Source organism: Neopelma chrysocephalum, unplaced genomic scaffold, assembly GCF_003984885.1.
Source record: "Neopelma chrysocephalum unplaced genomic scaffold, ASM398488v2 Primary Assembly neopelma1_24, whole genome shotgun sequence".
Lineage (NCBI taxonomy): Eukaryota > Metazoa > Chordata > Aves > Passeriformes > Pipridae > Neopelma > Neopelma chrysocephalum.
The window spans coordinates 20,226,864-20,250,964 of NW_020897693.1; the positions used below are offsets into that span (position 1 = coordinate 20,226,864).

Here is a 24,101-nt window from a genome sequence, read left to right on the forward strand (position 1 = left end):
TTAAAAAATGGGAGCGTGGCAGGCAATTTCTTTTTTTAACATTAGAGCTGCAGATATAGTTATTTTAGAATTTGAGCTAGTGAAGTGATACTGGGAGCTGAGCAATTGACAGTTGGGTTTTTTTCCAACCACTGCTGTTAAAAACTTGAACCTCTAAATCCAATGTCTACTGAATGCTAGGGGGAGGTTTGTGTATGAAATTTTTCAAATTTTTAACAATTTGCAATATTTCCTCCAATTATATTGAAAAATTTGGCATAAAACATACTTTCCATATTAAAAAAAGTGCTAATTCCTCTTTACCATGCAATATCTGTGCATAAAATTAAAATATATATATTAACAAGCAAAATGTTTTGGAAAACCTTTTATTCCTTCAGGAAGGGAGCTGAGAAGTATAATTAAAATGGTAAACAACTTCTTTTTATTGGCAGTGGTTTTATGTCCAAATTTATCCTATTATTTCCAGATAAGGTATAAGTAGAAAAATTATATTAAAGAAATTACCAAGTCTGAGAAGCTAACTTAAAAAAATAAAGGGGGTGGCACTCTAAGATGTTATTATTGTTGCTTAGTTGGATGTGTGGTTCATGTCTTTTAAAACAGTTTGTCCTGCTGTGGTATCTTAGTGGAACTAAGTATATATAACTGGAAGGCACTGTGTCCTAGAAAATGGACAAAATCTACTGGAACTGTAGGTGCAAGAGGAAGGGCATCTGGAGAGTCCAATACACTTGTGGTTTCAGGAGGGAGAGATTTTCTTCTTTCTGCCAGTTTTTTCGTCGCCTCACCCTTTTCTCTCGTGTTAGCTTCCCACGTGTTGCAACGTGAATGGAAACCAACCATCGTACTTGACCTCAGTCTGAAATCGAAAGTGATGAATTCTTCAGCCCTGGGCCTCTGAAAGTGCTGCTGGGGGAATCCCTGTCTCTGCACTGATGCTACTGTGAAGCTTTACGCCAACACCAGGGTCACACGTCTTGCAGAAAGTGAGCTGAAGTTAGCTGGAGAACGTGGAAACCTTGCTTACGCAAAGCTGCTGAGTTTAGAAATGTCTGCATAATAATACAAACTTAGCTTGCTACCTGCAGGAACTATGTAGGAGTAGAAGCCATTCTTTTATCTAAACTTTTGTTTCTTGAGGGTATGATATGCAGATAGCAATGAGTGTGAAATTTCTTCTGCTTTTTTGTTCATTTTTATGGCTCTGACAGTACTTTTGTGACTCTGATTTGGCAGATTTTGTCTGCAAGGGAACCTTTTGTGCAGTGTTCAAGATTTTCAGGCAGGCAGGCAGAGAACAAAGCCACAAATTCGAGTGCTGTGAGATTTAAGAAGAACATTGACTTAACGACTTAATCTACTGTGAATGCCATCACAGTTATGTGCAAATTAGTACTTGTTCTTTCTTTCTAAGTAACACTGTGACTTAGCATTCCTCATGCATAGCTCTGAAGGCTTGGTTTTCTTGTTGTTTTTTTGTTTGTTGTTCTCCCTCCCCTAAATAGCTGCGAAAAATACATAGCTTTTTATGGAGAGGGGGGAAATGAGATTTGCATTTCAAAAACTCTGGCCCCTATTTTATTTTTTTCTGTGAAACCTTGTTATGTTTCACAACCAAATGCATGATGGTTCTGCTCCTCCCTTCCCCCTCTCACCCCTTCAATAACAGAAATCTGTAGGGCAAAACAGTGGCCAACGACCATGGTGCTCCCTGACCTCTGGGGCCTCAGAAAGGCCAGTGATGGCAGTGGCAGAGCCCTTTCCGTGGTCTGCTGAAGGAGTCCTTGTTCCTGCAGACCAGCTGCTGCAATTTGTGCTGTGTTCCTGCTATCAGTACAAGTTGCTCTTAACTTGTCCGGATTGAACAGAAAATTCAATTAGAGAGTTCAAAGGATGGAAGCTTGTCCCTGCACAGGTGAGCTCACTCATGCAATTCTATCATTCATCCGTTATCTTATGGGCCTGAAAACTGTTTCTTATTTGTGGTGCCTTGGATGTTGCAGTTGTGGGAAAAGAACAAAAATTCTTTTCCCTTGGAGTGGTTGTCAGGAAGGAGATTGCAAAAATGGGAGGAATATATATGCCATGGTAATTGCTAAAAGCACTGTCTTACAGATTTAAGAGCTCTATTTTTTAATTCTCTGATTCCAAAGTGTGCTTTTATGCTTATGGTGATTATAAGTGATGTAAACACATGAAAATATGTATCAAAGTTAATCTATATATAGCTAAAAATTAGTATGTTCCTTCCCTTTGTTCTCCACTTGAATTTGTAATTGCATGCAGGGAAAGAATTTGATGAAGTTCTTCAGCATTGTTACGGAATCCCTAGTCAAAATTAATAACAGTTCAGGATTGCATCTGAATAGGCCTGCCTAGTATCCTGGATTGCTCTGTGTGTCCCCTGGACACTACTGCAGCCAAGGCTAGCGTATCACTATGCACATATGCCTTATAGGTGACAACTTTAATAAAAGCTAGGACAGTATTTTTAGATCGACAATAAACCTGCATTGACTGCTACATGCTTATCTCGAGTTTATTATTTTGCATGGCATACAGTCTTGTGGGTGGGCTGACATAGAAAGAAATGTTTTGGAGAGGTTTACATGTGTACTTTAGCCATCCGTAGGATGGGATTTCAAACAGAATAAGAGTCTAAAGATGATTGAAAGGGTAGGGCAATAGCTTGACACTGAGTTAGGTTATCTTCTCTGTCACAGACCTTCAGGCAAGTGATTTCAGAGTTTCTCTCTCCCAGACTTAGTCCTCTTCAGTAAAATGGGTATAATACTAGTTCCATCCCTTAAAGAGGCCTTGCCAGAGTAAGTGCATTAAGAGTATATAATGCTGTTATAGTATGAGTATGAGGCCATGCAACCGTGTAAAGTAGAAATTGCTGTAATTCAGTTTCTGTACTACAGTGCAAGAAATGAAGCCATGGACAATAAGAAGAGTACACCTGGCTAGTGTTGTCATTTTCTTAGAAAATGCAAAAGCCCCAACCAGTACTGTTCATGCAAGTGGAAGAGCTCTTGCCCTTAGCCTGCAGTGCCAGGCAGAACTTGTGGACAGTGCAGAGGCACTGTAGAACACTGCATCTGTGGAGTATTGATTGGCTAGAGATCTCTAGTGTGACACTGACATGAATATTTTAATGTTAGAGCTCTTCTTCAGATATAGGTGGGTGAACTTTCATGTGCTTTAGAAGACATTGTGACTTTAATATCAAAATAGCCTTAACATTAACATCAGGGCGGGGAGAGTTTCTACGGCATACTTCATGTGTAATGTTCTATATCAGTTTCTGAATTATGGTGTATCTTTTTAAAATGAAGTTGCTTTACCTGACATCTTGCAAGTGCAGTCTGTGAGCAAAACTGAGATCAAGTAATTACAGAAGAGTAATCTCTTGTTGGCTACGTTTTTGCTTTTTAGTGCAAAACAGACTGCTTTGTCTCTCTTTGTTTACCTGTTAAAAGTACAGAATGTTGCACATGACCCATGTGGTGAGGTTGGATGAATTGGTGTTAATATATTGCTTTAACTGTTGGGAAGTATTATGTAAATGGTGACTATTCCAATAACATCAGGTTTGTTTGTGGACAAATTACTTCAACTACTTTCCCCCAGAGAAATTTGTCTGCAGTGTAACATCTGGTAGAATGTTTTTCTGCCTTGGTTGATTTCTAAATCTTTTCCAAATGGGGAAGAACTGTGTAACAAATGTCAACCTGATGATGAGAGACTGGATGTTGATTCTTATTGTTTGGAGATTTGCTGAAAATAGTAAAGTCATCAGAAGCTGTGGGACATAAACTGAATTAGTAACCTGTTTATTAAAATAAAGAGAGTGCTATCTAGCTGGTGTGAAAAAGTCCTTTAGAATCTACTATCACAGAATCACAAAGTGGTTTGGGTTGGAAGGGACCTTAAAGATCATCTCATTCCAACCCATATCATGGTCCAGGGACACCTTCCACTAGACAGGGTTGCTTGGAGGCCTATCCAACCTAGCCTTGAACTAGGTGACTAGATGCATTATGTATTGTGAAGGAGCATCAATCACAGAATTTCTTTGTTGTGAGAGGATCAGGTTAATGGAATCCCTATACCGAAAGACATGATTAGTTTATTAGCCTTTCATTCCAAAGTGAAAACTATATTATGTAAGGGATTTTATTTTTTTTCTTAATGCTTAGTGGCTTCTTTTGGAGATGGTCAGGTGTTTAGCGCAGATCCTCTTAACAGCTTTTCTGGTAAGTTGCTGTATGACTTTCCAATTATTTATGACCTGGCTTTTTTTCACAAATTGCAAGGACTTAATATTCCTGTTAATAGCAATTACATAGTTTTGTATCTTTAGCAAATACATTTGTTCAAAGTGTAATGTGGTATTACTGACCCAAAATGTTATGACTTCAATTAAAATGTATTTATGTTCCAGGACTCACAGAGTTGCCTATGTAAGTGCAAGATACTTTCTGATCTGCTTAACACTCATAGAATTCCATGTTCAGGTGGATTAATGAATAAACTTAAGTTTTTCCTGCAGTATTGAACTTAATCATTGTGACCTTGTATTTTACTAAGAACTGAGTCTTTTGCTCGGTTTAAAATAGCTTTGTAAGGGTTCTTAATAGAGGAGACCTTTCCTCATGCTGTTCTTGAATGACTTTTTCTTTCTAGTTATAAAGTGCAGGATGAGTGGTTTGTTTCGTTTCAGGTAGCCTTGTTGAGCTGAATCTTTAGGAAGCTTCTGACTTTGCTCTGAGTAATATATCAGTATGAGGCTAATGTCACTTAGGCCCCATTGTGGTAGTGCTTCATAATGTTAGTAAGGATACAAATAAGCCACTACAGAAATGGGAGAGCTTTGTATTTGATCCAGTATTGGTGCCAACCATCTGCTCTTTCCTTCATCCACTGAAATCCCTGTGCCTAAAAGGAGGATATTGGGCAGCTGTCTGGCAGGTAACTGGCAGGGAACTCTAGAATCTGGGGGCCTGGAGAGTGCTTTGATTCTTTATTAAAGATTAGGAAATCAGAGTGCTCTCTGGGCCCCTGGATTCTTAAAACCTTGCTGTTTTTCACCATGTAATGATTATACTTGCCCATGTCTTTCAGTGTTCCTACTCCCAGTATTAGTGGGCATTTGCTTGGCTGCGTTGTTGTAATGCCTGACAGCCCCAGTCATGGCCGAGAGCTTACTGTACCTTGTAACAGACCAGCACAATAAAAAGACCCTTTTATAGTCAACAGTGACAGCAGGAATTCTTAAAAGACATAATTTTAGAAATTTGGACTAATGCCCTGTCAGTGCTGTTACAGACTGACTGCTTGGGTAGTTTTATAATAGATTATCTCAGTCAATACTATCATCTGTCTGCTAAAAGTGTGTGGATGTAGGCAAACCAAGGTCAGTACTGCTTCAGGTTAGATAACTGCTGATAAACAAAGATATTTCTGGGTCAAGTGAGATAGAGGCAGGCGTATGACAAAAGAACAACTGTGCTATTGTGTGACCTTTTTCCTTCATTTTTTGGCTTACTCCCTCATCTTTGGTTATCACTACCCTGGTTGCATCATGTCTCAAATTAGACTTCTAAGCTCTTTGTGGAAGAATCCCCATCCAGGCTGTTAATGGCTACTTTTAAAGACAATACAACTTTTTTGACCTCAGACTACTTCATTAATATCTGTGTATTGGGTTTCAAGTATTATTCTCATTTTATGAACCAGTCTGAAGTGTCTTGTTTAAGATGTATGTCTGTAGCAGAGCTGGAAACTGATCCCAGATCCTCTGGGGTTCTGCCTGTACTTTTAGTCTCAGCTCTTCTCCAGCCAGAGTTGGGTGAGTGATAATGCCTGCTTGATGGTGTTAAGAATGTCCATGCTGAGGGCTATGGCCTAGTTATTGAGTGCATTTCAGTTGCTCATGAAGAAACTTCTGGGAATGGAAAGTATCATTGTGTCTGTGAACTTTCACCATTCTCTTCCCTTATTTGTAGCCCATTACCTCTTGCAAAACCTTGAAGGAATCTGTGGAGCACTCAAACTGTGGTATTCCATGCACTGGACATCTATGCATGACTAGTTTTGTGCTGGAGAGGCTGAGATGGAAACACCTGAATTTGCAGCAATCTTTCCTGTTGCAGCTCAGTGCATTCGGATGTGTTTTCTTCTCAGGGCTAAGGTGCAGACAGATTTGCTTTGTTTCTGGGGTGTCCATGCAATTCAGCAGCTGGTGTGTTTGTGGCAGTAGAGGCATTTGGAGTGAAGGACACATTGTGGTGACGTCAGGTATGTGAATGCGAGGGCAGGGAAAAGCTTTTGGCCTGCTCTTCGCCATTCTGACTTTGGAGCCTGCTGCGATTCCTGCATGTTGGAGTATTGGTCTCTCTGTTGCTAGCAACTGCCTTCCCTGACAGCTCCAAACCAAAAAGCTTAAAATAGCTATCTAAGGGCTTACAATTAGAACTGTTAATGCATTTCCAGTGGGAAAGAATAGTGTTCATGTAACTTTAAAAAGCCTGAAAGCAGCATTTCCTACTCTGTAATTGCTGTGCTCATTTTGCACTCTAAGGCTGCCTCAGCCTCTTCAGATCATGGTGTTTATCATGATGGCAGGTTGTAATAGCTAATATGCCTAAACTCAATATACAGTTTATAAACACTAACCAATTTAAGAAATGTACCACGTACCTATTTTATTAAAGAATAAAAACCTGGTCTGTGTTGCAAAGCCATTTGTAAAGATGGGCTTTCCTGCTTATATGTTTACAAAAGACTGGTTTATGTAGCTGCCTCTCTCATAGTGCAAGATGAAAGACTGGTCTGGTGTAAATCGTGAATCGTGTGTTTTCATGAGATGAGGTTCCAAAATTTCAATTATTTTGGAAATACCATTCAAAGTTTTGCTCGAAAAGAAATGAAATTGAGGATCTGACTTGTACCTCTTCAGTAGCTGATAGAAACAATGTTGTCAGTTCCTTTAAAAATAAATCAGGTTTGCTTTTTTTTCTTTTGTTGTTTGTTTAATAATCTGCTAAGTTTTAAAATTTAAGTTTGTCTTTTTAGTTTTTTTTCTTCTTTATCTGTGCTGATTTTGTTCTGGTGCAGCTATTTGTGTAAGCCAGGTTTTGTCTGGCTTATTTGTTATAAGGACAAGACTAATCAACACTTAATTGGCATTTTCTTTGTATCAACTTTTTGTCTCTTTCTCATCCTTTAACAAAGTTATGTGGAAAATTCCAAGTGTGTTTTGAAAAGCAAGCCTCCAATACTTGTACCAAGTTTACAGCTTGAATTGAAGAAGACAACCCAAAAAACAGGTTATTTTTTGAGTGTTCATAGTACACAACTCTAGAAGAAAGAAAACTTCTCTTTGAGGTGCATCTGTGGTGCTTCAGACCCTGTAATTCAAACCCCAAAAATCCTTCTCTATAATGTTGTACATACTAGAGTGGATCTGTGTGTTTAGATGGAATGTGGAAAATTGTGGTGATGGGGATAAATCAAACCAGTCCATGGATGTGAATAGTAGGTCCAAATTGAATCAGATGGCATGGTTTGGTGAACTTGAAGACCATTTGAACAGAAAACCACTCAATTAAATAATGTTTATGAGAATGCATTTTCGCTGCCTCACCTTTATTACATCCTTTACTGTAGACCAAAATATTTTATTGAAGTAGGATTTGTATTTCTCCTTGGATTGAATAGTTCATGAGGTGTAGTTCGTATTTTTCTGTTTGGGTATGTGTATTTTTCCCAAACAATATGTCAGTTCTACATTTTGTGTTATTGTGCTTGCTGTGGGTAATTAACCTCTGGTGCTAAATGTCAGGAATGGTCTAGATTGGAGCAGTAGTTTGTTGCATCTGGTGGCACAATAAAATCTACCTGATTTTGCTGGCACAAAGTCCTTCAGTATGACTGTTGTCTCCCATGCTTCACCTCACAGAGCTGATGGATTTCACTTTTGACTCTCTGGTTAGTACAGTGGTTTAATAAGGCTTTATCAGTTCCCAGTCTCTGAAAATGGGAAAGTGAAAGTGGTAGCAAAGTATTTTTAACAATGCTGCCCTCAGGGCAGAGGCACCTTTGTACTCACTCATTGTAGTCCCAATCTTTCTCTGCAATAGAAATGGGCCAATGACGTGAAAATTCGAGTAGCTTATAAATATCTGCCGTGCATACTAATTTAGGTAAGTGTTTGCTAGCCCCAGGCAGGCACCTTCAGGAAACCGTGGAAGTTGTCAAACTTCCTGGATGCTCTGTTTTCCCTTTTGTTGTCTGTCTGTCAGTGAAGCAGCTTTCCTTTCATCTCTTTGCCTTTATTATGGGCATGCTGTAGGATTCCCTTTTTTGCTATGCAGTGTTACAGAAACAAGTCAGCCTTCCTAATTTCATAGCCTTTATTGATTCTAGGTGATACAGTTCTCTAGATTAGTTTCTCACTGGGTAGATGATTGATACGTACTTACATTCTTTTGTAGTAGGCTTCTTTTTAACTGGAGACTGTTCAGTTGGTTGGTTTTGCTTGCTCATTTTGGGCTTCAGTTGCTGCCCTTTTGTATAGAGATAGGCATTCTAGGTGTCAGGAAAGTGTCGTACCATTTGGGATAAGGTGACAGGAATGTAAAACTATCGTCTTCCATTTATGTTTTTGGCTTTCTTGGACACAGTTGTGTTTCTCAGTTGCTTTGAGCTTTCCCCTGCCTTTCTTCAGGAGATAGATTGCTGTGCTTGCTGTATAGAATTTACAAACATGGTCTATTTTCTGTTCTGTTACCTTTCCTGTTCAAGGTGTCTGAAGGTGGTGAGTAGGAGGTTGCAAACAATCTGCAGGAATTTTTATGTAGCTAACTGTCTGGAAGAAAATGTGACAAAGAGTGTGCGGGAGAGGCTTTGGAAGGAGGGATTGAAGCTGTTGTCATATACAGCAGGGTAAGCATAGGATATGTGCAATAAGGTTTGTAAATGTTTTATCAAATGCAAAAATTGTCCCATGTCTTCTTCCCTTTCTCAGTTCTTACTCAAGACTGTTGCAAATGGTGCTGGTGGTTCTATAGGGGCAAATTTTTGTCAGCTGGAACAAGTTTCTTGTTTGTGATGCCCTGTACATCTTCAGTCATTTTAAAAGCACAAAGAACCAAAACCTACCTTATTGAACCTCTTTGGTCCTGCTATTACACCGGAGGAATTATATTTTCTTTTGCTCTTTCTGCACATGTGTAAATGGCACACCCAATTTTTATCTTTTACAGGTAGATTTAATTAAACCTGTGTTTTCCTCTAGGTTTGAAGGGGAACTGGTAGCTGGTATCCTTTATTCTGTGCTTAATTTTTGACCTTCTTTTTGTGTGATCTTAGAAGTGAGTTAGTTCCTCTGTTTCTGTTCCTCATTAATAAAATGTGTGTCATGATTCTTTGTGTTTCATAAATGTGGGATTTGACCATAATGAGCAAATTGGAGAAGGAAGGTTTGGTTGCGCTGTGTCAGAAGAACACCAAGTCGCTTTTTGCATTTGACTTAAGTGTAACAATTGTTCTTGAAATCTGTTCATCATCATTAAAAGTGATTGAGGTTCTCACAGGGAAGATAGATAATTTCAGCTGCTGGCAGCAGGAGGACTTAGTGAGAAATGATTCTCATCACTCTGATTTGACAGTTTCCTGTAAGGAACTGTGACAGCATTGCTGTAGTTAAGGCTGAGAATGTACATTAGCTAGAACCCAGGAGCACTTTATTTTACAGGAAACCCCCCCCACTAAGATAGAGGAATTTAAAAGCTAAGATGGTGGAATAGAAGATGGTCTATAAGCACTGAATCCTTAATTTTGCTGAGGTTTAAGGAGAAGTCAGAGTCTTTCCTGAGTCATTTCTGCAGCATGCTGTCAGAGAATTGTGTGCAAATGATCTCAAAGGAGATGAGGAGTGTGCACAATTTAAACTTGCTTATCATGCCAGATACAGGTGGTACAGCAAATGGACTAAACAAAGCACAGGACAGCACAACCCTCAACAGGTGAATTAAAGAGTAAATTTTAAGGTTATTGCAGTGTGTGAGGTCATGAACTTGATATGTGAAATTGTACAAATATGCACATGGTTAGTGAAGAGATATTTACAGAAATGCAATAATGGTGGGTAGATATTAAGTATACATGCAACAAGTTTTAAAGAGAGGTAGATATATTTTACATTAAATGATTGCAGTTGAGTGTTTTTAATTTGTCCCCTAAATCAAATAACCTTTAATTAACGTTTTATGGCAAACTCTTCAGGCTAATGTTAAACTGGGACAAGATGGTTGCAATGGATAGGGATGTCTAAACAATTCTGCTTTGGGTTGAGTAAAATCTGCTGATGGGTCCTCAGGGCTGGTACCACCCTAGTGAGTGGCTCTGAGTGCCTGTGCCTTGCACTTCTCAGATATCTCTGCTTTGAAAGGACTTCATAATTTCAGAACCAACATCCTGGATGCAGGCAGAGACTCCTTCACAGTTCTGTTGTGTACTTGAGGAAGTCCTTCAAGATGCTCTGCCTGAACGTAGCCCACACAGTATTTAATTTATTTTTATGATTTTCTTTAAGGCAGTACTGCAGATACACTGGAGAAGATTTAGCTCTGACCTTTTTCGGTAAGGTCCCATAGGTTACTTTGCTTATGTATTTTTCATTTCATTCCAGAAAATACTGCATATGTGCCCATTGGGTGTGTGTGTATCTAATTTGACATTCTTTTTAGGTCTAGAAGAGAAAGCCTTGCAATATGAAAAATTCCTTAGAAACCTGAAAATATTTACAGTATTAAAGGAGGTGGCGTACAATTCATATTCATCTGAAGAAAGTTCAAGAGATGTTCTTGAATGTCAGAAGTTCCTGGAAGTGAAAATAACTGATGATGTTGCATGCCAAATCTTAGCGTTATTAAAACAAAATACACTGATGCTAGGTTCTGCTTTTTCTCTGTGCAGTGTAAAAGCAGTGCAAGGTGTGATAACACCTCAGTATATTTGGAGGTAAGACACAGTATCTTCAGGGAATTACAGTATTGGAATTGGCTTTGTGCTTTATTCAAAGATAAGAAATGGTCAGGGGTGTACTGCTCCAAAGCACACGTAAGGCTAGAAGTGTGTTGGCATTTTACTGTGCTACTGCAGGCTGACTCTTGTGCTGAAATTAAAGTAAAACAAAAGAAAAAAAAAGGCCCAAAGCTGGTAATTGGCTAGGATGATGATAGCGTGAGCTCATCCCTCAACCTCAGGGAGGTAAGCCTGCTTAGTCAGAGAGCCAGCAGTGCTCATCCAGTGAAGCTGCCAAGTGTGAGCTTTCCTGAAGCACAGTCATGCTGCTGCTTGAACATTTATCACTGCAGCTTAAACTATGGACTATTATTATTATTAGGATGTCATAAAAGATATTCTTCTTCATTTTTTTCTATATAGAAAGAACTTCTAAAGAGCTGGTTTTATGATGTGTTCTTTTATTATCTAATACTGGATGCACCAAATCCTCTTTTGTTCTTGGTGATCGCTTGGTTAGGTTATAGTTATTTTTGCATGTAACTGGGATAACTGGGATGTTCAGTAATCGCGTCTTGTTCAAAGTACCTTAAATCTTCTTCCTCCTTGGTAATGTCCTTTTCACTATCCTGGGTCTTGTGCTGAAGAACAACTTCAGTTGTACATTCTCCTTTGCCTTTAGGTTATATCTGAACTTACTTAATTTTAAACTTTGCATCTTTTTATCTTTTTCGCAGATCAGTGCAGTTCTAAACTGGTCTGAGCTAGGTCTTGTAATGCTGGTGGCTTCTTATCTGGTAATGGAAAAAACAGAGCCAAAGTCCACACAACTGGAGGTTTGGAAAGCTGTGCTAATGCAATGCTTTCTCACTAACCTGAGAATCCTTTTGCTAAAGGTCTTCTGAATACTTGTCTGTGTGGTAGCTGCAAATCTCAGCCACCACTATTAAGAACAACATCAATTGGGTTTTTTTGTGATTTTTTTTTAAATTTTTATTTCTTTTTTTCTTCTTTTTAAATTTTTTTTGAAGGCAGGTTGAAAACATGGACTCTTGAAGTTGAATACCAGCTTTTTGGCAGTTACTATTACATTTTTCCTCAAGGTACAGAACTTCAGAAAGCTGTCTGACAGATTAAAATTTGATCTAGTGATAACATCTTCTGGTACACAGAAAACCTTGCATTGTTTTTATCGGAATTATGTGACTGATCAATATAAAAGCAAGTAGAAGCATCAGTGGAAGGAAAATTGTTACAAGGTTGTCTAGTTTGGAGAGAAAAACAGCTTGTAATGATTTCAGAAAGTAAGACTGTCAGAAACCACTGTTAGTAGTATTACCTCAGGTCTTGCGGTTTAGCTGTTAGCACTGATACATTTGCAGTGCTGCAAATGGCAAGGAGAGAAGATAACATTAATGCTCCTGAGAGGCATATAGCAACCTTTCCACCTCTACATTTTTGCTACCAGGGATTAGTTTCCTGCTGTAAGATGTTTTTTCCTTTCCTAGTGAAGTTTTGAAATAGGAAAAACTTACTTTATGAAGTATTCGGTTGTATAGTAGTTGCAGTTTAGAAAGAATTTTCCATCTCACGTGTCCGTAATTTCTCCTAGAGTTATTTTCATCCTGGTTAGAGAGGCCTGGAAAACGCGCTGAGACATTGTGCTTAGAGGAGGGAGGAATGCCCTGGCTCTGTACTATGAGGTGTCAGGAGTCCATGATTTGTAGCCAGGGTGAAGGGGGGGGCAGTGTGGGGGAACAGCTATGTAACAGCCTGAGGAAGTGACTCACTTCGCTCTGAAACACAGTCCCATGGTTCCAGTAGCACTGAAGCCAAGCTTGGCTTCTGAGGTGGAAGTTGTGTAAGTTAATTGAAACTCTTTGTCTTTTCCTCCTCCTCATATTTCCAACCCCACCTCAGTATTAAAAACTGCACTGTACCCATATCTGTTTAGAGGAAGCTCAGGTTACAGGACTTCAGTGTGCTATATAATCTCTGTTTATTATTTTTCATTTTAAAGAGAGATAAATGGATTGCAGGTTTCATTGGAGTGGATGTGTGTTAGTCTTACCTGCTCCACTCAAGAGAAACTTGATCATGTAGCAAAAGGGCTGTAACAAGAATAAGTTTTTAACGATTTGTTATAATCTTTCTGAAATATGTTGGCAGTGTGAACTGAAGTGGAACGGAGTGTGTATTTAAAAAGATAGAGACTTGCTCTTAATAACTTGAATGTTAGTAGTACTAGTTTAAGAATTTAATTAAATTTGAAACTAAACATTTTAAAACGTTTTAAGTGTCCTAGTAGAAATACTAGTGTATGTGTTAACATGTTAGACCTTAATCCTGCAAGGCTCTTAGAGTTTGTGCATAGCTTTTTTTCTGTGGAAGAAGAGGGTGAGAGGGTAGAATTGTCTTAGACTGCCTGTTACGGAAAGGCTTTCTTCTGTTATGTTTGTAGCTCTACAGTAACAGATACTTGCCAGTGTGTGGGAGCAGCTGTAACATTCTGCCTGAACTACTTTTCGGTATGATCTGAGCAGGAGCATTTGCTTTCAGCTATTGAAGAAAACATCTGAAAGAGCAACAGGTAGAGCAGGCCCTGTCTCCAGTGCTTGGATGTTTGGTGGGCAGTTCTTAATTGGAAAGCAGCTGTAATGACTGGGGGGGAGCGGGGAGCAGTGTGACTGATGAGCTGCTGCCTGGCCCTTTCCTTCAGAACACTGCATTGAGCATCTTGCTGTGTGTTTGGCTGCAGCCTTCGTGTACGTGTGTGTTGTAAAGGTCTTTGGGAAATGTGGCCTTTTGGCAAGCCATGAAGGTTTTTTTGTTTTGTGGTTTTGAGTTGAGATTAGAAACAGATTATTCTGGAAGACTTAGAAGTAATTGGCCAGATGAGAGGGAGTTTAAGAGAAAAACCTTCAGGATGAGCTTGAGTGATTAGTCAGAAGTCTGTGTGCAATTGGGAGTTGCATCATGCAAGTACAGTGTGATATCTGTTTTGTAAAACTAAGTTGTTTTGGTTTACATTCTTGTAGCAGGTCAGATCTATTGTTTCTTACCTGTATTATCCTGGTCTTCATTTCTGTGGGAAACAGGACAGACATACACATTGTTGCTTATCGCGTGAGCGTTCTTAGGCCAGTTATGTCTGGTGATGATTCATTGCAATTGCTTCTCTATTTCAGGACCTGTAACTAAGTGGACCCTACTGACCTCTGAACCACAAAGTATAGGAGTGAAAAGAAGTGGGAGAAGCACTCAAAGAAAAAGGAAGTGAATGCACTTTCCTCTGGACTTCTTTCTGCCCTTTATTACTAAAACTGAATGGAAAAGAGAGACTTCTGTGCCTTTCCTCCCCCAGCCTTAGGGATGGGTGGATTGTAAATACTATGCATGCAACCGAGAGAATAGGCTGAACCATGAATCTTCAGGCTCAGCAAAAGTCTTCAAGCAAAAGGACTGGGAAACGAGTTGCCTATTTTAATGAGCAGGAAATAGGCGTGTTGTCAAAAGAACCACAGCAGCAGCTTAAGGAAGGACAGTACTATGGTCATGGAGGGAATATACCAGTCTCCCAAACTATGGAGATTCCTCACACAGGAGGATTAACAAGTGCACCCAACAGTGTTGCTTTGATGAACTCTGTTTACAATCAAGATAGGGGAGAATCAATGATGATGCCCCAGTCAGTAACAACTGTCAAATGGCAGAATTCACTAATGGGAAACCGGTTGCCAGAGAGGGGCGACAGCCACTGGCAATCTCCACCTTCAGTGTGGAACCACAGTATGGTTTTTGGAGGCAACCCAAAAGGACCCCACTCCAATGCTGGTGCCCCAGGCTTCTATGGCCACCCAGAGGCCCTTAAAAGAAATCAAGAGAAAGGAGTGTTCGTGTCACAGCTGGACTTATATGGAGATGCTGTCCAGCAGATGATGTCCCAGAAGGCTCAGCTGGAACAGCAAGCCCTGGTTAGACAGCAAGCTCAAATGAATTCTTTTCATCAAATGCAAAAGCAGCAGCAGCAGCAGAATCAAAGTCTGCCATTGCAGCCTTTCCAACTTGCATTTGGTCACCAAGGTCAAAAGCAAGGTCTTCCTGAGTTGTTACATGTCTTTCAAGAAGCCCCAGCTTCTTCCAGTCCAGCATTTACTGCTCAACAAAAGCAGCAAGCTCTTCCTCAGCTACAGCTGTTTGAAAATTTCTATCCTCAGCAGCAGCAGCAGCAGGCTGCTGCACAAACCTTTGGGTTGCAGCAAACTACTTCCATAGCACAGCCTCATGTGGCAGCTGCAGCACCTCAGCATCACATGGTGGCACACCAGTTTCAGCAAACAGAGAGGAACCAGGAACTATTCAAGGCATTAACAGAGCAGAATCAACAGACTGTGCTACCTCAGACCCAGATTCCCTTTCCAAGAAGGTCACGGAGACTCTCCAAAGAAGGTGTCATGCTGACATCTGCAGGAGAAGTGTTGCCTTCCAAGCAGGCAGAAGAACAACCTGGCAATTTATTTCTGCATCACTGGCAATCGCATCAGCAAGAGGTCCCATTACAGCATCCGTCTGAATCGCTGGCTCACAACAAAAGTGGCTTTTCACACCCCAAAAGAATGGATCTGGAGCAGAAGGATGTCCTGGTCAATAGTGAGCAGTGCCAGATGGAAACAGACAGGCAAGCCCCAGCCCAGAACGGTAGAGATGAGGAGAAACAGGCAGCAGCAGCTGAAGAAAACACTCAGAGAACTAATGATTTTCAGGGAGTCAGAGGTGGTGTAATCCAGAGTACTCGACGGAGACGACGTGTTTCTCAAGAGGCCAATTTGCTGACTTTGGCCCAAAAAGCCGTTGAATTGGCTTCTCTTCAGAATGTAAAGGTAAGGTATACATCCTAACCAATATAGCATGTTTTAGACTACAGAATAGGGCTGAAATGAAAGGAATTTATGTTCATATGCAGGATAGGATGGTATCTTGAACTGTACAGCAAGGGCAGCTCTGGAGTGGAGGCATGTAAATTCAACTTCTGTAATTCATAGATGTGGGAGAGCAGAGATCTAATGGAGTGAAACCACCTCAGGGCAGTTTTATTTCACTAAAACTGAATGTGATTTTAGCCCAGGACTTCAAAATATGGGTGTTTTCATCTTAGGCCTCAAGATATCAGGAATTTTGAGAGACAATTGTAAGCAGTGTACTTGTCTTTTTACCAATTTAATGTTCTCTTCTGTTAAAAGACTTAACTGGCTTACCTGCCAGTTTTTCAGTTTCAGCAGTTGAAGCATTTCTAAACTGTGCTCTCTAAAAATTACATAATGCATGTTCAATATTTCCCAAATATTAAATGTCTGAGAAAGCCTCACTTACATGAAGAACTTATACCAAGCATAACAAAGGTCTGTCTCATGCAGCATCTTGTTTCTGAAAATGACCTGAGAATAAAGTCTGCCTGTAGACTGTCTGTAGGGCTTGATGGGGAAGAAATCTAGTGTTGGCTGATTAGGTAGTTCACCTCTCCTGTCCTTTTGGCATCCCATCAGTCTAAACTGTACAGTATATATTCCATATGGCAAGATGATAGAGTTCAAAATTAACTGTCCTAGGGGGAGGCAAGGGATTTTTGGAGTTGGGTGGAGTTTTTTGAGGGATTGTTTTTTGAAGATTTTCTTACAGTAGTGGTTTGACTAATCTTTCATTGAGTGTCTGTCATGAGAAGTAACCATACACTTTTACCTTGGAAGCTTTGTTGCCAAAGGTTGATGAAATACAGATGTTAGGGCATGAGCCACTTTTATCTACAGTTTTTGCCACTTGTGTTGCTGCCCAGTCAGACAGCAGAGGGAAGAGTATTTTATTCCCAGTCTTGTTCTCATCATCATTTTTTTTCCTAGTTTGTTTGTGGCTGGTTTGTGCCCATCTCTTCCTTAGAGGAATGTGCTATTTCAGTGAAAAAACAGTACTAAAAAACAATGTGGTGAATATCCATAGCCTGCTTCATCTCCTTCACAGCAGGCAGCAAACAGTAACTGATGGTTGATGCTGCCTTCAATCCTTTTTGCTCTCAACTCCAGTTGAACAAGCAGATTTGGTAGAAAACTAGTAGCGTGGTCTGTTTGCTCATACATTTCCCAGCCATTGTGTGGTTATATTGCAGAAGGCCTACAGTTCACATTGCACTCTGATCACCAACAGAGCAGCAAGAAAAAGCAAATAGAGCATCTAGGAAAAGGCCCTGAGAGGTGAAGGAAGGAACTGGCCATTTGAAGGCATGTCCGCTTGCAGCTTGATTCATAATGTAAACACCAAACAGAGAAGTGTTTTGACAGATGCTCTTTTGTTCTTTGCTGTTAGGCAAGCAGCTTGTTTGCTTCCATGATGGCACTAGCAGAAGAACTCTATGTTTAGATCTGTTCAGGCCTTCAGGATAAGCTTTTGAAGAATGTTAAATTCTTACCTGAGGTCTGATGGATTTTGCATCTTTAGGGGATTGGATATCATGCAAGGGAGAAAAAGAAAACATTTACTGGAGAAAAGTGATCTGCTTCTCTTACTAGTGTCCTTCTGTTACAAACAACCTAGAAGCCTTCTCTACATGGTTCTGTGGAGAGTGTGTAGAAGGCTGTAGAGTTAAATTGTTGATGAAAGAAGATACATCGTATTTTGAACAAGTTGTTTGAACATTCCAATGTAGGTGTGTGTATCTTATGCAGAAATAGTGTTCTGGACAGCAATATCTGTCTACATGCAGTGTCACGACTGATGCTTTGCACCAGAGCTGCCCATCAGCTGTGCTTGCCTCTTTTCAGGTGGTGCAAGCTTATTGCTGCTTACAGGCTGCAGTAAATTCTCAGCTCTTAGTTTTATGGTTTCATTTCACATATAGCTGTTATATGCAAAAGGGCATTGTGATTTGTTGTCTTAAATAGTGCAGAAAACTTTTCTCAAATCTGAAATGGTCATCTTAAAGGGTGTCTGCATTTAAATATTCCTTTATGGAAGGGAGACAGAGATTTTGGTTACCTGGCCTCTTTGGTAACTTTGGTTACCAGGGCACCAGCTGCTACATATAAGAGAAAAAAAAAAGTTTTATTTGTGGAATTGTGGTTCTGGACTCACCTACAAAAGAAAAAAAAAGTTTTATTTACGGAACTCCTTCATGGACAAGCTTTCTTTTTAACTGCAGAGGGAAGCTGCCTCTACTTGATGCAAAATGATGGCAGAAAGCACTGTGTGGGCAGGTGTTTCTGAAAGCCTGGTGTGGGTTCTTGTCTGATCACAGCAGTGGCCTTGAAACAGTTCTTCCAGCTGTTGCAGTTGAGTTTTGTCTGTGAATTCTAAGTTTTTTTAGAAACAACTTGAGGGATAGGCAGGATCAACGCCAGGACGTCTGATGAGTTTCCTGGAGGACTGTACTAGTTCATCCTGCAATATTTATGCAAGAGTCTAAGTGAAAGTGCAACAAGTTGCACTTGCTGGAGTTATCCAGCAGACCTCCTGTCCCAAATTCTGCAACAGGGATGCTGAGGTAGCTGAAAATCCCCTAGCAGTTCTAAAACTGAAGATCCCATCCCTTGGTCAGAGACTCCTTTCTGCTTACCTCTAAGAATAATCAAACAGTTGAGAAAATATTTGGGGATCTGAAACAAATAGCTTAATTCCAAAATTAATCATGTCTCCTCTTAGTAAAACTTAGGTATGTGTGGTCTTTCATGACCAGAAAAGCTCTGGTGTGAACCAGAACATCTTTAAGGATGTCTCAACTATTTATATATTAAGTTCCCAGTGGTGCCTTTTCTCAGCCTTTGCTCCTGTTCAGGTCTCCTCTTCCTCTTTTCTGTTGAAGGGGTCATCTCTCCTGTCATTAAGGAGGAGAGTCCTTTGCTGGTAACCTCCCAGTCTTGAAAATAAAAAGAGCATGGTTAGCTGATTGTACAGTCAGAGAAAAGTGACATCTTTTGTGTGACTAGCTGCCATAATTTCCTCCTTGTAGTCAGGAAATTAGTTCATGACTCTTGACCTACAGAGATATATGTAGCACACAGGAAGTACCTGAGGTTTTTTTGGTCAGAATTGGTGCTTGTTCACATATTCCCATTGTGATTACTTGTTTTATTGCACAAAGTAGGCCAAAGTGCTTGCTCTAGTAAGAGCTATGTCAGGTGGATAAAAAGTAACCTGATTAAAACCAAGACTTTTCTTGACAGTGGTCTGAACAATGTGGTGTGAATGCACTGCTCCAAACAGTGGTTCAAAACTATCTGCTGTGGATCTTGCTGTCAGATGACCCCAGAGCTATGCCAGGTGTTTAACTAGGCTTCAGTAATAAGGTGATAACAGCATCAATTTCCCTGATGAATGGAGGCATATGGAGAGCAGCAGGTGTGAGCTGCTTCTTCAGGTGTGGGCAGGACCAGTAGGCATAGATATCTGTTTCCAGTAGATGACCTGTTCAAGTGTTTAAAAGGCATCCTTGTTAGTCTCTCTTTCCTGAAGTGATGGAGGGAGGCTATGAAAATTTACAAGAGTCCTTTACTGCCTTGAGATGGTGGGTCCTAGAGACATGTCTGTCAGCATGAATGCTCTCCGAATCCAAAATTGGTAGTTTTATGGGAAAGTACAGGTGTATGTCAGTAGCCTGGAGTGAAGGCAGGTCCTTGGAGCTCGTTAATTTCTCCTGAAGCGCAATTTGGGACAGCAGAAGCCACTTGTGGCTTTACAGTTGTGTGTTTCATCGCTGCGTGGTAGGGGCAGACATTTGCAGTCTCTGTGAAGAAGCAGTCAGACTTCTAAACTGCAGTGTCATTTACAGGATAAACCTTTCTGTGCTCACTTAGCCCTACTCTAATAAAAGGTCTTGGAAGGAGGCGGTCCTGAATCTTCTTGATATGGTAGATTTTACGTGCTCAGGCTTGGTACCTGGCTTATTTTGAAGGCTTAATGTTTTCCAGGGTGGACCTGCTTGCTCTTAAAAACAACAAAAATTACCAGGACTCTCATTTGGAGAGAGACCAGAGCACTAACCCTAGGCTCTGACTGATGCATGTTGTGACAGTACAGTTGTGCTTCCCTCAATATAAATATAGTATCAAAATGAGACTTCAGCCTAGTGTCCTTCTAGCTATCATGGATTGACTCTTCGTGGGCCAGCTGGAGCATGTTCTCTTGCTCATCAGTGAAGCTGAATGACTTTCTTCATCTATGACCACAGTGAAATGACTGGGGTTGTGTCTGAACCCTTAGGACAAAACCTCTCATGTCAGCTTTTTCATCAGGACTAGGTACTCATTATGACACACAATAGGTTCTGTTTGAGGGCTTCAGTAAATCCCTGCAAAATTTTGAAAGTCCAGGTTGGAGACCTGTTGTCATATCTGAGAGATTATGTGCCTTAGTTTCTACCTAAAAAACACAGCTGTTCAGCTGGATTTCTCAATAGATTGTGGCTCTGGTGGAGGATGACTTTGCATACCTGATCCTATCCAAAGGCTTTCCAAACAGAGCTTGAAGGTGGGAGATGTTCTGAAACACCGAAAGGAGCATCTTCTACAGCTTCTACACTGCACTTCATCAGAGCTCAAGAAGACCTCTTACATCTCTGGAGAGAGGTGTTTTTGAAAGTTGTATTTAACATCTGGCTTCTAAGTGAGCTGGCAAGTGCTTCAGAACTGAGAGTGAAATGAATATGTTGATAGTAATTTGAAGGACTAGAAATCAATGATCTCTAGCAGTACTTAAAGCCATTTGGTGTTAGAGTATTCATGTGTTTATCCAGTAACTCATCCTCCGTTCCCATATCCTTGGAGCTCAGTGTGCTACAGTTTCCATGAGTAAAACAGACATGGAAACCGAAATATCAACGCCAAAAGTGCTGCCTTGCAGTTATACCTTGTTGATTCTGCAAGCATAAGTGCTTCGTGCTCAAGCCTAGTTAGACAACAAAACTTAAAGGCTCAAGTTATAATAAGAAAAATCTCTTTTTTTCCTGTAAGTCAGAAAAAAAAATGCAGCAAAAAACTAGTTCTGCTTTTTTTGTGTGTGAGAAATTTAATTAAAATATGATCACTGTTCAGTCTTTCCTGGAACAGAAATCCAATATTTGAAATTAATAACCTGCAGCTTTTCATCATTACTAGAACTGAACAACCTTTGCTGGAATAACTTCCAGCAGGGCACAAATAAAGCAGGGCACAAATTTATCTGGAAAATAAAATGTCAAAACATAGATAGTGAAATGATTCTTAAGAATGATGTATATAAATATTCTAGCAGTTGAGACTACGGGCAGTCCTCAAGTAATTCTGTAAAATTTTGGTAACACTCTGAAGTATTCTTTTTCCTTCAGTAATGCCTCCAAATCCATTTCAGCTTGCAAATTGCATTGAGAAACTTGATATACACTGAAGGTGAGATATCATCTCATTTATTATGTAAGTACTACAGAACTTTTTAGGAATCTATTTTTCTTCTCAGGAACTGGATAATTCAGAGGAGAAGAGTGTGCTGGTAACAGCTCCAGGACCTACAGCTGCAAAAAGTGTTGTGGAATTTGCCAGTTCTTCACCAGCTCCCAAAAAAGCCCGGGAGGACAACAGCCTTGTGCCTCTTATCATTCCTGTGTCTGTGCCAGTGAGAAAAATTGACCTGCAGAGCCTTGAAAAGGAAAAGTCTGAGGATGGAAAGCTGCTGAGAGGCCAAACAAACGATCGCGCTTCTTGTGAACGCAAGCCTTCTGTGATAGTCACTCGGAGGCGATCTAATCGTAATACTAACGTGGAAACCTCAAGTCAGGTATGGATAGGCTAAGAAACCAAAGATAGGCCAGATCTGTTAGATTTAATTGCACAGTTTTTAGCCATAAACTTTTCTATGAAAGTAGTTTGATCTCAGGCCTTGAACTTAGAATGTGTGTAGTCTGGGGATTTTTTTTTTCATCATAATATTGCCATATATTTGGGCATTGCTGGCTTTTCATGACCTACAGCTAATGCTATGCCCCACTACCAAACAGTGAACAAAGCCATATGGGCAATAATACTAGATTAATTGTCTGTGCCAAGAGTGGTTTCTCCGTACATACATAGATACTAATAAATTGTACATAGTGCACATATCTCTCTATATGAATAAAATCCAAGGTGAAGATTTATTCTCATGGAGTTGAAACCTCTTACTGAGATTCTGAAGGTCGGTACTTGTGCTCCGCGGCAGTGTGGTGGTGGTAGTGAGTGGGTGGGTTGATTTTTTTTCTTTTTTTTTTTTTTTTTTAATTTCGTCTCTCTCTTCTATCCAGAAGTACAACAGATTGTTCAGATATCAGAGAAATGGCAGGAATCTAAGGAAGTTTCTCTGAAATTAGATGCTTGGCCATCTAATAAAATATTGTTATATTGTCTTCTGTTCTCTTACTGCTATTTGATATCACACTGGTATACCAGGATTCTGCTATGCTTTTGTGTCCTCTTTTAAAGTTACTATAAAGATTGGACCAGATGTATGTGTAGTTCTTGTAAAATATAACTCTGTAATGACTCAGAGATAGTGCTGCTACCTAATAATTCCTGTGTCCATTCCATTCCCTGTCTTCTTCCTCCCTCTTTCCTTTTGTGCTAATTATTGACACCCCCCCCAACTGTCCTATCCAGATTTTGAGCTGCCATGAAAGTGTGTTGTCATCTCTCTGAAGTTTTTCAAATGACCTCAGGTTTTAAAATTAAAGTATGTAATTTTTTTTTTTTCAATAGCATGAAGATGCTGTTCCAAAGGATGAAGCAGAGGGCTTTGCCCGAAAACCAAAGCAGCGGCCAAGACCTGAGCCACTCTTCATACCACCAAAAGCTGGCACCTTTATTGCACCCCCTGTTTATTCTAACATTACTCCATATCAGAGCCACTTACGGTCACCTGTCCGTCTGGCAGATCATCCTTCAGACAGGAACTTTGAGCTACCTCCTTACACTCCTCCACCAATTCTTAGTCCAGTGAGAGAAGGATCTGGGCTATATTTTAATGCTATCCTCTCTACAAGTGGTCACTCGGTTCCACCTCCAATGACACCGAAAAGTGGTCACAGAACTCTTCTTAGATCAAGTAAGTTTTTACTTTATCCTTCCTTTCCTGGGTAATCTATGATTAGGAACTCTGGAGTAATAGGGGGAAGATTATGCCTTTAGGAAGTGTGGTTGTGTGGAACTGGGGCTTCTTAATGATTGTCTGGGGAACTGGGATGGAGGAAATGTGTTGTTGGGGGTGTTAAGACTCGTTCACAAGCAATCTTCAACACCCCCTGCTGACGTTCTTCAGAATGGAAAGGCCGTTCCTCTGTAGCAGATTATCAGTATCTTGAACTGAGGGGAGGAAGGCACGTTCTTGGTCATGTTAAACTCCTTTAGTGTGTGGGTACTTTTTTTGAGAGATGGACAGCTCTGATTAGATTTGCAGGCTGTGTGAAATGTAAATCTCAGATATGAAGCTGAGCTGCCTGAGCAGTTATTTTTTTCTCCTTGCAGATAGTTCAGAAGTTACCCCTCCGGTTCTTACGGTAGTGGGGGAAGCCACCCCAGTCAGCATTGAACCGTAAGTACATCACAGATCCTTAGCCTCTTAGTAAATGTGCTTCATTTCTTCCTTCTAAACCTTCAGGCTGCTCTCTGTACAACTGGTGTATCTGTTAGAAGTATTAAAGCTATTCCTACTGATGATTCAAAATATAAGTTGTCTTCATTAAAAATTACTCTGTACAAAAAATAATGTTTGTTGGATGTAATTCTGGAGATAACAATTGCTTTCTATTACTGCTTGTCTGTCTCTGGGCTGAAATACTATTAGTTAACTAAGGGTGAATCTGTCCTGTTTGGTTGTATAGGAGCACTTCTTTGTATGCTGTGTTTGTTTTAGTGGGAAGATAATGCTCTTTTAGAGGAAGGACAGAATATAGTATGGAAAACTGTAGTTAGCTCTCACATGAACTGGTCAGATCACTGTTTATCCCTGTGGTGTGTTGTAGCTGCAGCACAACTATGAACACTTCACTCCCCCCAGGCGAGCTCAGTTGAAAGCACTGC

At 40.2% G+C, this 24,101-nt stretch overlaps 1 protein-coding gene across 2 annotated transcripts in view; it reads left to right on the forward strand.

Annotated features, from left to right (window-relative positions):
• Window positions 1-24,101, forward strand: part of ELMSAN1 (ELM2 and Myb/SANT domain containing 1) — a 59,231-nt gene that overhangs the window by 16,306 nt on the left and 18,824 nt on the right. For both annotated transcript variants that reach the window (XM_027707061.1, XM_027707067.1), the window contains exons 2-5: window positions 14,226-15,917; window positions 21,511-21,828; window positions 22,782-23,127; window positions 23,547-23,613. In XM_027707061.1, coding sequence (XP_027562862.1) covers window positions 14,460-15,917; window positions 21,511-21,828; window positions 22,782-23,127; window positions 23,547-23,613 — 2,189 coding nt within the window. In that variant the 5' untranslated portion in view covers window positions 14,226-14,459. The remainder of the gene's footprint in view (window positions 1-14,225; window positions 15,918-21,510; window positions 21,829-22,781; window positions 23,128-23,546; window positions 23,614-24,101) is intronic.